We start from the raw sequence: 15,569 nt of genomic DNA on the forward strand, positions 1-15,569 counted from the left end.
ACATTTTATGATGGAGCTTGTTGGATTTATTTTCTACTTGCTTCAGTATGTGAAGTGGTCAATATCTATATTCCAAAATTCATTTGGGCAGCATTATTATTTCTTATTGCTTCTTATTTCTTAAAAATCTGATGATGATCATACATACTTTGCAAAAGTTAGATTAAAAAGTTAATCCTTAAAAATAGCAATAAGCAAACTTTGGTACTTTACGTCAGTTCCTAAGTTCTATGTCTTATAGCCATACTTAAGCTTTTACATTTAAATCCAATCTAATCCAGGCTAAAAAATATGCATGGTTTACTAAGGGCTCAGCTGCAGAGAAAAGGTTGAAATGGATTCTATTCTCAGTCAGGATTGTGTGTATGTATGTGTCCACATTATATTTTACTTCTGTTTATAGACCTTTCAACAAGGTGTTAACTGTAAAACTCCTTTTTCCATGTGTACACCTAAAGATAAACATAAATATCTTCAAAATGTTTAACCGTAAACCTGTTTTGGAAGGTCTGTTCAAAACATGTTTTAGAGCACCCACAGAGCTCCAGACTCAAACTTTTAACATGGACTTTTAATATCTACCTTTACAAAGCCCACTGCAACTAAGTTAGGACTTAATATTCACTCTTCATAATAATAAATAATATCCTTATTATTTAGTTTTGGGCATTTTATAATTTTGCATTTTTAATATTAATAACATTAATTTGTATTGACTTTATTGTTCATTGCCCAAAGTCACCTGATTTTAGATGGGTAGTATTATAAATATGACAAATAAGTAAATAGATAAAACAAGTTAGGATTTTACATTTGGCCATTACTTATCAAAATGTTCAACAGATGCCATTGGTAATAGATAGATACTTTATTTCAGCTAAATGAATTCCCATCCCTTTCCTAAGATACTAATAGAGGTAGTTCTCATTTAGCAATGACCTCATACAGTGATTACTTGCAGTTACAACATTGATCTAAAACTAACTTTGATACAATCCTCACATTTATGACTTTCACAAGTCTGTAAAGCAAAGGAAAGCTGAAAGCACATGGTTTTATGTAGCAATTGTTTTATTAACAACCAAGTTACTGGTCCCAGTCTCTAAACAAGGAATACCTCTATTTAATAATAGCTGGTATAATTATCTTTTGCAATCATTGTGTGCCACATCTTTAAAGCAATTTATTGGCCTAATACTAGATGTATTAAATTCTATATACATTCTAATTCTAGGAGAATTCTAAATTATCTTATACAAGATAATGAAATAAAACTCAAGTGGGAAATAAATAGGCAATAGTGTAAAAGTGAAAACTTTGTGAACACTTTGTTATCTTTTGTCTGTATGCACTTCTTGGTGCTGCAAGATGTAGAATCTTTGAAGATATCGTTTTTGTCTTTGTTGAACTGCAAGACACTTAGATGTATAGCTGAGTCAGCTGTTACCTCTTTCTCTTCATTACCATTAAAAGGGATTCAAGGACAAACATTTATTAGCTGGTAAGCAGTGGTTATATCCAAGTCCATATTGGCAAGATATTCAAGAATCTTGAATTGAATTATACTGTCCTAGTGGATGAGATAAGTGAAAATCTCAATCTTAGCTCTAAGCAGCAATTATGCTGAGCTCTTTCACTACAATAGTTAACTCTTTTGAGTAGCTTCCAGCAAATGACACATTTTACAGAATAATCAAATTTCTTGAATGGAAAAATAATGTAGACTAGGTCTACATCAACTTATTTTAACACTTTCCAGAATGGAGCAAAAAATTATGAATGGCAAGTAAGACCATATAATATTAAAAGCCACACCAATGCTTTTAAATTTCACACATTTTAACGTTGAGCTTTGACTTAATTGAACTATACAGATGTGGAAGGTTGGATGGAATATAAGTTCAAAAAATACTAACTATAGTTATATTGCTATAACACAATAACAAAGTGCAACCCAATGTTTGCAAATAACAATGTTTCTGATTTTGCCTAATAGCGACTGACATTTGTGGGGGAGGGAGTATGTTTGTTTATTACTTCTTAATAATATCAACATGTTGTCCTGATAATATTAATTAGATTCCCTTGCTCTCCTTATAAAAATAACAAAGATCCTATAAAACTAATGAAAAACTCATTGTTTCAAGTTGATTCAATGTGTGAATCAAGGTCTTGTTTGCAAAGTATGTACGTACTTAAAAGCATTCTTATTCAGTTACTCTTTTCTTAAGAACATGAAAAAAAGAATAGCAGCCACAATTCCCAAAATTGTGTCAAATGAAGAAATCAGTCAAGTTAGCTAGTGGAGGCCTAAGTTTCTCCTAATTAGAGAAACTACATTAATAGTGATGGATATGCTGATCGCAATTAGCATAATTAAGCGAGAACTAGATGGAGCTGTATTCCATGTGGCATGAAACCTTTTGAATCTCTCCATAGTTCCCAAACCTATGAAATGATAACATCCCCTGCACAGTGGAGAAGAAATGGTTGCATTTTTTAAAAAAATGGTAATAGTAGCAAAGATTATTGTTGAGGACTGGAGATTGTTGTGGATGGGAACAAAATTAAATGGTTTTTCCCAGTACAGATTTGTATTATTGTTACTAATATATCAATCAGGATTTTGGGGCAGATATATTATTCTACCTCAAATATCATATCTCCATTTCTACCATGCCCCTCCAACTCACCAGACCTCACTGTCAGATCTCTTTCTCCTGGGGTTCTTCAACCTTTCAGAAAACTGCTTTTGGAAGCCAGGATCATACTAGTCTTTGAAAGCACAGGTGGATATGTACACCTATAGGTATACTTATCTACTGCATGTACAAACATATCTGGCCAATGCTCAAATTATTGAATTTTGCATGCAGACTTTAAAATAAAATTGAAATTGAAACTCTACTTTCACCTCACTTTCATATAACTAATGAGGTTTTCAGACCATTGTCTATCATGTGTCAAAAAAAATAATATGAAGGCATATAAAATGCACTTCAAGCTGTTAAGTAGTAGATTTAACCAGCTAAAACACAAACACCAAGAAAAAATAATGAAGGGATAAAACCAGAATAATTACCAAAATGTCATTTAAAACCATTGTTACAGTCTAACTATTTTGCATAATACAAATGTGAAAATGCCTTAGTAGAACAAGTTGTTTGATTAGCTGGCAAAATGACCATCCTCTAAGCTTTCTAAGAAATGATTATTTAGGATTTAGACACTTGTCAGTCATGTTTCAATTGTAGTATCTCCTGACTCAGAACAACGTTTAATCCAAGCATCCCTTCAACCAGAATTGATGCCTAGAATTGTGATGATTGCAAAGGAAATTGTGTTATTATAAAAACAAAAACATGCTTCATTTTGTTGAAAAATGTGTACTGGAATAAAACAACTAAAAATTTCCTAGTTTACATTTATCTGTGCACTTTTGTCCAATTTTTACATTTTTTTTTTCTAATTTCCATTTTGTAAGCTATTTTCAGTAATACACTGATTTTAAAATTCTTTTTAGTTCAGTCTATCTCCACTTATTTTTGCCACAATAATTTGTTGGGAATTGCTTTTTAAGACTTCTTAAACTCACATGTATGTTGGCGTTTCTGCTCTAAACATCAGATTTGCCTTGATTCAGGAATCTAACACAGAGCATCAACTTTTGCTTTTGTCACATCAGCAGTTAGTCATCCTGTTTGCTTTAATTCAGCCATGTCATAAGCACTGGTTTGACTTGTCCTTGCTCTGTTTTCCCCCCAGTAGTTCACTGGACCCCTTCCAGTCTTAGAAGTTAATCTTCCATTATAATTTTGACACAATCCTGGTTGTAAATGGTGACTTAGTTTTATTGGCAATTGAGTGGACCGCCATTTCCTTTTCCAATGGATCTATTTAGTCTGTTACCTTGGTTATTGACCTGCCTGTGATAAATTTACACTCCGGATGATACAACTGATCCCACCAAAGGGATGTTAAAATCCTAACACCATTAAAAGTAGTGATTGATGAAGATATATATTTAACATGCACTTTCCCCTAATATATGCATTTATTCTCATTCTAAAACTAGAGAATCACAGATTCAAAAGTGCAAAACTTAGATTAGAAATAAATGAAACACCAGCAAATATTTTCCTTCTTCCACATTGTCCAGCCATATGACTGATTATGAGTTTGACACCTTAGCAGGGGTATCAAACTGGTGGCCAGCAGCTGGATGCATCACATGGAGGCCATGCCCACTCCAGCTCTGCCAATGGGAAAAGCCTCATGAAATGTCACCTGATGGCAACATGACATGGTGAGTTTGACACCAGTGCCTTACTGCATCATATAGTGTCATATTTAGGTTTATACAGTATATTCTTAATTTTAAAAAATATGAAGGAGGAAAAAAAGAAACTGTAGGAAGGGCCCTGAATCTTAGATCAGGTCTAAGATTCAAATAGTCCAGTTTTATTTTAGTGATTGGCCAGGGAAATGTTCCTGGAAACCTTTCAACTGGAACATGAAGATAGCAGCTTTTTCCACTTTTAGCTCATAGCAGTCTTTGATTAGAAATAAGCTTTTCCTTATTTTCGGAAGTACCTTGTGTTTTTATTTTGCCCACTTTACATTTAGTGTCTTCTAGCAGGAGTAGCTGTGATCAACTGTATTGCAGCTAAAATTACAAGCAGCCTTGCAACTTCTTAAATACTGTCAAATTATATTTTAACATAATCTCTTCTAACTTCCACTCTGTCAGAGATATAATCCTCCCTTGCACGTACTCAAACCACACATTTGAACAGTAAAAATTCATGTTAGCTAAAAATGAAATAGGAAATGGTAGCACTTCAATTACAGCTTATCAATGTCCCAAATAAGCATAGACCTTAAACACTGATGTTATAAAGATGATAAGGAACACTTGACTTAAAATAGAAGTGCCATTCAAGGAATGTTCTGGGGAACATAAGCCAGTACTCCCTGATATTCATAGCTTTTTCTCCTCCTTGCCTAATTTGCATGTTATAGTAAGTATAGGCAGTATGAGAAGATTGGAATTATGTTTATTGATGATAATAAACCTCATCATATACCATCTGCAGTCTTATCAAACTCTGCAATCCTGCAGCAATACAAGCAAAAACTTCTACCCAGTTGAAGAGTAGTTTGCAAGGGAATATGCTGGCTAGATGCTAAGGGAATTGCAGATCGAGAGGGCACCAGAGGAAGGAAGGTGCCATGGATTGGATAACTCCTCACAAATCCTAAAAACGGATCGATTTTTCCCAATTCTTCCGCGCATCCTTCCCCTTACCACGAAAGCCAGTAAAGCCCAGCACATCCACGCATCCTAGGGAATCTGCCTTATCGCACGACTTCCCTCGCTCACCCCGCTCATCCGTTTACGGCATCTACCCATCTTTGCAAGGGTTTTATTTCTCAAAAGCGATGAGTCGGGGGTGCCGAATCGCAAGTTTACATATCTTAAAAAATTGTTCTTTCCTGCCCCTTCCTAGGGCCGCTCGCCTGCAAGGCATTTCGTTTGTTGGGAACAAAAGGTAAACGCGGCTTTTGGGGAGGGAGAGCGAGCGAGGAAGCAAACAAAAAGGGGACCATCCATTGCAGCAATGGAGGAGAAAAAAATACACCACCACCCCATCTTGCAACGAATCGTGAGCGCAGCCCTGGCTTTGCCTTGGTTTTCTGCACAAGCCCGGCTCTCCTCTGCGCTTCCGCGACCAAGGAAGAGCAAGGCAGGTTAGCTATTCCTTCACCCCGGGCAGCTTCCCGAAGGAATGGGAAAGATAAGACAGACAGGGATTTCGGCTCGGTCCTTCTTCTGCGGAAGGACCTTTGTGGGAAGCCCCCACCTCCCAGCTGGAGGGCTTCGCCACGGAGCCTCAAAGGGGAAAAGAGGAAGCGGAGTCGCGGAGGCTAAGAAATGTTCCTTCGTTAACAAATAGGGGTCCGCCGAGCGGGGGAGAGAGAGCGAGAGGCTGCTAAGGCTGCTCTGGGCGGGAGCCCCGGAGGCGAGGATACGAGCCTCTCTGCGGCAGGAGAGGGGAAAGACCGTGACGCCAGCCGCTCTCTCCCGGAGCAGCGCCAGGGCTCCCCCTTTCGCCGCGCGACCCCGCGCGCCTCCTCTCCGTCACCACCGCCGGCAAGCCCAGCCGGCCACGCTTTCCCTCTTCCAACCCCCCCCCCGCCCCCACCACCACCCCGACTCTCGTCGGCCGCGCGCCTGCGCGAGCCCCTCCAGCTTAAATCTTTTCTCTCTCCCTCTCCCTCTCTCGACCGGCTCCATCTGTCTGTCTGTCTTCCTACGGTTTCGCGGAGCTTCCCCGCATCCAGCTTGGGCGCCGGGCATGGGCAGCGAGAGCGCGCGCAGGAGCAGCCCGGGCTCCGCTGCTCCGTCGTGCACTCGCTCTTCCTCCTGCTGCTCTTCTTGCCCTGTTGCCCCCAGGGCGGCGCCTCGGCGGCGCTCCCGCCTTTTCCCACCGAGGACGGGTGAGTGAATGAATGGATGGCTCCTCCTTCGGAGCACCTGCTCTCTCTCTCTCTCTCCCTCCCTCTCTCTCTCTCTCTCTCTTATATATTCTCCCTGGCTGTGGGGTGGGTCGGCGGACCGTTCGCGCGCTCTCTTGGTATTCGAAGGAATTGGTGCCTGTGGCGACTGTGGTGGGAAGCGAAAGGCGGGCGGGAGTGGGGGGGGGATGCAAAGCAGCTACCGCCGTTCCTCCTACCGCAGTGAGAGGCGCCTTTGCTTTTGCTTCGCGCCTGGATGGCTTCCTAGCCCTTTCCCTGAGAGGACTGGCCGAGACTTCTTAAAGGAAGGAGTAAAGGGGTGGGGAGAGAGAAGGAAGAGGAGTCGGCTTTTCCAGAAATGGACATAAAAACCGTTCGGACCTGCAAGACCCGGCTCTCCAGAAATCCCCACAGCGGTGTTCTTCTCTGAACCCCCTTTTCTTTTCTTTTGCACGTGTCCCGCCTGACCTCCCCTCCACGCGAGTTCCTTCGCGTGTTGGTCACCGCGGGCGATCCGCGCCTCCTGTAAGCCCTCCTGAGCCCTTTCGGGGAGCCCTATCTGAATCGTCTCAACCCTCCCCCCCCAAAAAACCCATATTCCACCCCACCCCCCGTTGTTTTTAGGACATTAAAAAAAAAAACTTCTGAAGGACCGTTTTATTTTTAAGGAGCCGTTGGAATGAGAGGCTGGAGGCTTCCCTCCCCCTTCCGCCCTCCGTTCCTCCTGCCCGAGCAGCCTTCTCCCCTTTCCCTCCTGCGTCTCTCGCCGTACAAAGAAGTCTTTAAAAAGAGATCCCTGGTCGCCCGCTAGCTTGCTGGGGTTGTGCCAGCCCTCCGGCGAGCGCTACCGTAGGATCTTTCCTCTTGGACAGAGCAAAGAACCTGAGCTGGACAGAAGGAGAGGGCAGACGGGGCCCGCCTGGTTCGCAAGGGCTTTTTGTAATGAGGCTTTGGCATAGGTAAGTGCCCCCTCCCACGCGCTCTCTGGAGAGAATGCAGAAAGGTGAACTTTGTTGGGAAAATCGCCTTTCCTTTTGGGTGTCTTGTTTTCCTTCTTTGTGTTCTTCGCGGGGTTCTGCGGCACGCTTTCTGGTCTCCTTTATTCCACAGTGAGCTGTGTAGTATTTTTTTTTTTTTTTTTTTTTTTTGCTATTTCGGTAGTTCTCGTGGAAGGTTGTTATGACAGCAGTTTCTCTCTTCCCCCCCTCCTCCCCATCACTACTTCTCATCTTCGCTTCGCAGATTAAGGATAAAAGACGTTGCGCTGATTGCCAAAGTACTTACACTCTTGTGATTTTTTTTAAAAAAAATTATGTGCGCTGTGTATACAAATACACACGTATTACACGTCTGAATCCCGTTTGCTTCAACACACCGTTCGCCTGGAACTTTACCATTTATGACCGGGCGGAATGGGATAATTCGAGGATGGAGTATGGTTTAACGTTCTTTTCTGGCATGTCATATTGAACTTGGAGATGCGTGAAAAAGGTCTTTAGCTCTATAAATGATATTGCTCTTTTAAAGATTTGGGATGAGTCTATATATAGAGAGTGACAGTTTTAAAGATTTGACTGTGGAGAGTTTCACAAGATTAAGTGGTGTGTTTCTTTGGATGCTGTGAGCTGTCTCTAGGGTTGCAGATATTAATTTTAGAGTAAGTGCAGCAGGTTTTGGACATCTACTGGATTGTAGGAATCCAGGTAACAACTGGTAATACGGTTCAGGGTTGTCATACAGTAGTTTAAAATGCTCAGATTCACATGTTCTATAGTGATAAATGAACCATGAATGACAATACTATCGATACTTGTGTATCATGATACTCCCTGTTGCAACAAGATATATTCAGAACTGTTGCTCTGGTTTCTTACATTTCCCCTCCCCCCTCTTTATTTTAAGGGGAAATATGATATATGTATAAATATGTTTTGTTGTGTATTAGAAAACACTAAAAGGATGATTTTTTGTTTTTAAAAAGGCATTTTTCTCTTGTGGAGCAATATACTTGAATACCAAATTTTAAACAAGTGTAAGAACACTGGATTTTACTTCCTTTTCAGATATGTTGCAATAGTACCTTTTGAATTCTTAACACCCGCATTTCAATAAGTTTATTTTTATTTTAGGCAAGATATGTTCTGTACAGATTAATAAATGTGTACAATGTGAAAAATGAGACCAAGAATCAACATAGAAAAATAACCACTATAATGGTATTTATCCAAAAGTTAATGTTTTGGATAAATAGATGCTCATGGCAACATAGAGTGAAAAAATGTATCCAATAATCTTTAACTTAGGTGAATGAAATGTGTTGGTATGTGAACTGAAATGTTGAAAATATAATTATTAATGTGTTACATTATTAGAATGAATTAAAATATTTTTGATTGGGTTGTAGAGTAAATCAGTTAGAGATTTTGTCCCTTTTGTTGAACCATTATCAGAAAAAGGCACTATGAAAAAGAAGCTAACCTTGTACTATCAAAAACAGGGCATTATTTAATGGGGGAGGAGACACACCTTGTGTACAACATCAGCCTTTCAGCCAACATAGTCTTCAGTGTGAGACAGTCAGTTACCTGATGTAACCACAGTTCTCTGCACATGTATTCAAAAAATAATTTTAGATCTATTAGGGTGAAAATAGAGAAAGTATTTGATTATCCCCCCCCCCCTTGAGAAGATGGCTCATATTATCAAAGTAATAATCCCTCTTAAAAGATGAACCAACCAACCAGTTACTATAGGATGTATCTAAATAAGCCTAGGAACACTACAATAATGAAACAACCTTGTATGTGGAATATAAGCACTATCCCATCAGTCTTTTTCTCTCACACATGCATATATATTTATGTATATATTAAATGTGCATATCAACAAAATATGAACTCAGACTGATGTGGCTAGAGCAGATAAGCATCCTGCTTTGAGAATACAAGGGTGACATACAAGTTTTAATAAATTACAGATAGTCCTTGAATTATAATCACGAGTGAGTCCAACATTTCTGTTGCTAAGAGAGACAGTTGTTAAGTGAGTTTTGCCCTATTTTATGACTTTTCTTGCACAGTTGTTAAGTGAATCACTGCAGTTGTTAAGATAGTAACATGGATGTTAAGTGAATCTGGCTTCCCCCTTAACTTTGCTTGTCAGAAGGTCACAAAATAGAGATCACATGACCCTAAGACACTGCAACTATCATATATTATATTAAGTCCATTTCCAAATGTCTGAATTTTGATCACGTGACCATGAGGATGCTGCAATGGTCGTAGTGTGAAACACAGTCATACATCACTTTTTTCAATGCCGTTGTAGCTTTGAATGAACTAAATGAACTGTTGTAAGTCGAGGACTACCTGTACATTATACAGACACTGGTATTTTAATATTGAATGTGTCCTTCTCACTAATAAAAGGAGAAAGATAAAGTTTAGCATGGATGAAAATCATTCCTAGAATGTAGATACAACAGGTTTTCTAGTCTTAAAATTATTTAATGTGGGATATCCATGTATACTTTCAGGATGCATTTTATTTTATCTGGGTTGTTTAAGTTACAAAAAATTTGAAGTTGGCTAATTATATATATATATATATGTATGTATGTATGTATGTATGTATGTATGTATGTATATAGATAGATAGATAGATAGATAGATAGATAGATAGATAGATAGATATAGATAGATATATATAGATATATATAGATATATATATATACACACACACACACACACATACATACACACACATACACTACCTGAGTTATAAGCAATGAAGTAAGATAACCTGAAAAATCATGCATGCCCAAGGTCAATTAGGAAGTATCATGGCTGAGTGGATATCTGAATTGAAGTATTTCAGTTATCTCATAATAGCTTATGTACTAAAGTTGCATATATAGTGAAAAAGCACATATAATGATGAATAAAGCATATAACCATTAATCTTGATGCTAGTTTCATAACCATCAATCATGAAACATAAATTGAAAAGAGCAACATTTTATATGATACTACAAGGTGGGAAGACATTTTGAAGCATTGGAAGATGTCTGTTTCCATAAGTTGATTTTAAAGAAACGTCTGGAGTTTAATAAAACTGTAAACTGCACAATATGCAGTTCTGTTGTTAGATAAAAATGCAGTAGAGCAGGGGTGAGCAATCTACAGGTCACACATAGTCCCCAGCACCTGAGTAGTGTTTATTAACATCACAGACTAGTTCTGTCAAAATATTATCAGGAGAGCTGATGATTTTCTTTTCCTCCTCAAGATAAAAGTAGAAACAGAAGCAGAATGTCTTATCTTTTTCAATGACTTGCTAGTTGGTCAGCCTTTCAATCAAAGAAAGTTGCACACTCTTGCAATAGTAGATACTTTATAGGATATAACAAAGATTAAAAGTTCATAATGGGGGGAATGAAATGGGGGAAAATCAGATTACATCTAAAATAGACCATCATTTTGAAAACTATGGTGGACAATTCTGAGGGAAGAGAATCATATCTGTCTGTTTCTACCCATATTCTCCAAATGTATGGACTATAGATCCTGGTGTTCACTTCCCATCTGTAACTGGGAAATGCTTTAAAGCATTTCAAGGGTATTCCTTTCATAAAATTAGAATGATTGTAGTTTGAAGTATGCTTTTTTAAAAGCTTTAATTCACCTCTTTTCTTTCTGATTTTTTGCTTGGTCTATATTTGAGAAGAATTTTTTTAATTGTTTTTAAATATATCTTTTAAAATCTATTCATCTATTTATTTAAAATCTTTTTAACTCTAAATGTATTTACATCACAGTTTTAATAAAAACAAAGCTTATACTCCCAACCTCTGAGAAGTGAATCAAATGCTTTATCAAATTTATGGGACTGGATTAAGTGTTATAAATCTGCATAATACATGCTCATTAAGATGTTAAACTTTTTTTGGGGGAAACCCACACCTTTAGGACATTGATATTGAGCTCAAGGGTGAAAACGAGCAGTCTTCTACTACAAGTATTTGAGCCACCTTATTCCTTGGAATATCTCAAATATCAAAATCTCCCCATTTTAAACGGTTTGCCACATTTTTGTATAAAGATATATTTATTGATAGTAATAAAGAGCCAAAATATCTGGCGTTGTTATGGAATGAGTATTACATTTCATTTGTAGCTTTTAAACTTGATCATTTTAAAACCAGCTTTTTTTCCATTGATGGCAGCATGGCTGATTCTACAGTACTGTTAGACTAGCCTATGTAACATTATATTGCTATTCCATACCTTCCCAATACCGGAATAATAGATTAGTGGCAACATTCCCAAATCACAATGCCTAAGAACTGGTCAGCTCACATATGCACAACACTATGAATGCCTGGGCAGCACATGGAACATGCCAGTCATGACAAATTGTCTGCTACATAATGGCAATCTACTTCGATAAATCTGTACTCCCGAGTATAAGCAGTGTTTATAGATGGTGATAAAGGATTATGGGTTTTTAGTCCAAAATCTGCATGGAATTCCATCACCATATCCAATTCACAGGCTTCATCCAGGAAGAACTGAATAAGTATAGCAATACAGATAGTCTTCAATTTACAATCAGAAATGGGACCGAAAAATTCATTGTGAAGTGGTACAATGAGGCATCACCTGACTTCACCCAATTTTACAACCTTTTTGTCATGGTTGTTAAGTGAATCACCCAAGATTGACTTTGCTTCTTAGAAATGGGCTGGGAAGTCACAAATTGTGATCCTATGATTGATGGATGCTGTAACTGTTGTAAATGTGAGCCCATTGCCAAGTGTCCTGCTCATGATCACGAGACTTTGGGGTTGCTGCAAACGTAGTAAGTGTGAGGACCAATTGTCAGTCACTTTTTTGATTGGTATCATAACTTAAAATGGTCACTAAATAAATGGTAAATTGTACTGAGAAAATGGTTAGGATAGTTGTGACTGATAACCAGAAGATACGGTCAAGAGTAAAAATTTCCTCAGAGCCCAAGTACTGAGAGCATCAGGCTGCATACAAAAACCTTTTTTTCCCCAACAAACGGTCCTTCATAAAATTAGCACATCAGCTAGTTTCACAGTCTCTGGAATTAGGATACATTAACATCCTAGAGTCCATTGACAAGGGGGATTCAGTGGTGGGATGGTTCAAGACCATTATTACCTCTGAGGACACAGTCAACAAACAGATGAAAAAGTAAAAGACAATATTTAAGTGAGATAATTTTGTAGAGACAATATTTCCCCCCTCTATGGTGGAGGGGGGAAACATTAAATTATGTAATTACTGTTCTGCATCATGGTTTTTAAAAAAAAATATTTGCCACGAGTTTTATAACATAGCAATGAACCTAATAGAGCTGTGAATGTCTTACTTTTTCATGTTAGAAACATACCAGAAGCTTGGATGTTATGGCCTCTTTTACTAAAAACAAATTATATTTCCTGTATGAAAGAGGAAAACATTGTTTTAATCAGTTGAGTTGTGGAGAGAGGGTTTTATTTGTTACAGTGAAAATTGTTGAATATTCTGTATAATTTTTCTTTGGATACTTAAAGTAGATTGATGGCAAAAGTGTAAAAATAACAGTGTAATAATTGTTAGGCATTGTGGAAAATAAGCAAAGTATTATCAAGATCCATTTATTGCTTTACTCTGTCTGTTGTCTAAGCAAAACATCTGTTATTTGGACAAAATATTTTCTGTTTCTAACATGCCCTGTTATCAAAATGCTATCAGTAAAACTCAGTTTCCAAGTTTCTAGTCATGATGTATACATGTTTGTGTAATACTTACTGTGTGAGTTATAATTTTCTTGGATTATATAATACTGATGGATTGCTGGATTGTTCTGAATCTTTTTATTAAATTTAGCTGAAAAGCAGTTTCATTCTAGTAATGGCAAGATCTTCTTAATAATACCAAAGAGAATTATTTAATTCAGGATAAGATATTTTTGGTATAAGACAATCATTAAAAACAGAATCAAAATATTGAACTTCAACTTCTTTGCCAAATCCCCCAGCCCATCTAAATTTGATTTTTATTTAAATTTGATTACATGTTATTATTGAATTATAATATTATTTTAAATAGCTGCCGATTTTACTCTGGGTGGCAAATAAAATTAAAATATCAGTACAATAATAATGAATAAAGTGAAAATAAATTCACAAATGTTGTTGGTAAGTTTTTCAGAATTTGGTATATAATGCCAGCTGTATATACTGTATTCTATAAATCTACAATTTCAAATACAGTTTATATCTATTGGCCTAATCACTTCCTATTCTTTCTATTAAGTATAATTCATAGATTATTTTTTCCCTAGTGTTTTCCCGCAAGGGCTGGGTCTGTTTTTTCAAAGCAATAAAATGTTGATCCACCAGTTGCAACAGAAATTGATGCAAAGCCTGACATTGTGGGCTAAAAGAGTGTGACTGGCCCAAATTTACCCAACTGCCTTTCATGGCTAGGCAATATTAGAACTCACTATCCCCTGGCTTCTAGCTTCTAGTTTTTTAACCAGTAGTTTTGTTATTAAATTATTAATTCTTAAATATTATTTAAAACATTTTATTAAGAAACTCATAAACTAGTCATTTTGTAAATTGATGTCTTTAAAATCAGTGATGCTGCTCTTTAGTGTTAAACATTTACAGTTAGTTTTATTTTAGTGAGTCAATGAGAATAGTATTTTTGCTATTGCAGAGATTAAGTAAATTGTATGTTGCACCACTTAAAGAAAAAATTCAGTCATACTGCTGCATACTCTTACTAAGGCAAAGATATTTTAGTTGTTTGCTTTGCTTCTAGTTTTCTTCATGTTTTTCAAATTGGTTTTGTACTTTCACAGAACATAAGGCCATAAAAATTCACTGTCTCAATGAAGAGTCAGGAGCTGAATATGGTAGCTCAAAATCTTCTCTATATTAACAGCCTGGTTCATTAAGATTTTGCATGAGTTCTAAAACATCATATGATGTGAAATCAACTCTAAGGGCTGCATCCAATAATAATAATAATAATAACAACAACAACAACTATTAACAACAACAACAACAACAATAGCTTTGCTTTTCCCTTTACTGATCTCTCCTGGCCTTTCTACTCACTTTCTTTTTCTTCCATTCTGATTGTTCTGTGACTGATCTTTGGAGACTGCCTGGACAAGTCCCTGAAGTTTCTTGGCAAGATTTTTTAGCCATTGCCTCTTAATTAGGGCTGAGAGAAAGTGACTGGCTCAAGGACACCCAACTGGCTTTGTGCCTGTGAAACTAGAACTTAGGTTCTTCCAGTTTCTAGCCTGATGGCTGAACCACTACACTTCACCAAACTGACTCTCTCTACTTGTTTACTTGCTTACTTGGTATCATAGATCATAATTGATTTATCAACCTTTATAGACAACTTTTCAGGGAGCAGATATGGTATTGGTATTCTCGCCATTGCACAAGCACAATTGGTTCCTCATAGAACAGGCAACTATAAGATTCATGAGAGCTGTGTAATAACCTCATGTTTCAGTTTTTTTATTTTATTCCTTCTGGTATTAATGAAGACCAGACATTTATCTTGGTGCCAGACCAAGCAACCTCACATCCAAACGGAGGAAAATCCTAGAACCATCATGATGGACCTATGGCACACAGAACCATATTTGCTGGCATAGCAGCCAGCTGATTTTTGGCCTTCCAAAAATCAGCTGGCTGTACCATTGGGCCTGTTTTTCACCCTCCCCAGGCTCTGGAGGCTTCCTGAAGCCTGGGGGGGGGGGTGAAAACAGCCTTCCGGAGGCCTCCAGAAAGCCTCCCCAGGCTTCAGGAAATCCTCCGGAGCCTAGGGAGGGTGAAAATTCCCCCCCCCTGTGTGCAGGGTTGCTCGCGCATGCGTAGGTGGGGGTCGCTCATGCATGTGCAGGTGGGGGTCACTCACACATGCGCAGCTGGGTTCGCTCACACATGCACAGGTGGAGGGTATGCGTGCACACAGTTGGCACACCTTTAGAAAAAGGTTAGTCATCAC

At 38.0% G+C, this 15,569-nt stretch overlaps 1 protein-coding gene across 1 annotated transcript in view; it reads left to right on the forward strand.

Moving 5' to 3' along the window:
• Positions 1-6,359: 6,359 nt before the first annotated feature.
• FUT9 (fucosyltransferase 9) overlaps positions 6,360-15,569 on the forward strand; it is a 68,739-nt gene continuing 59,529 nt past the window's right edge. Inside the window, exon 1 of the mRNA XM_032216959.1 lies at positions 6,360-6,501. Within this exon, the coding sequence (XP_032072850.1) occupies positions 6,360-6,501 (142 nt within the window). The remainder of the gene's footprint in view (positions 6,502-15,569) is intronic.

This window comes from Thamnophis elegans, chromosome 4 (genome assembly GCF_009769535.1).
Source record: "Thamnophis elegans isolate rThaEle1 chromosome 4, rThaEle1.pri, whole genome shotgun sequence".
NCBI lineage: Eukaryota > Metazoa > Chordata > Lepidosauria > Squamata > Colubridae > Thamnophis > Thamnophis elegans.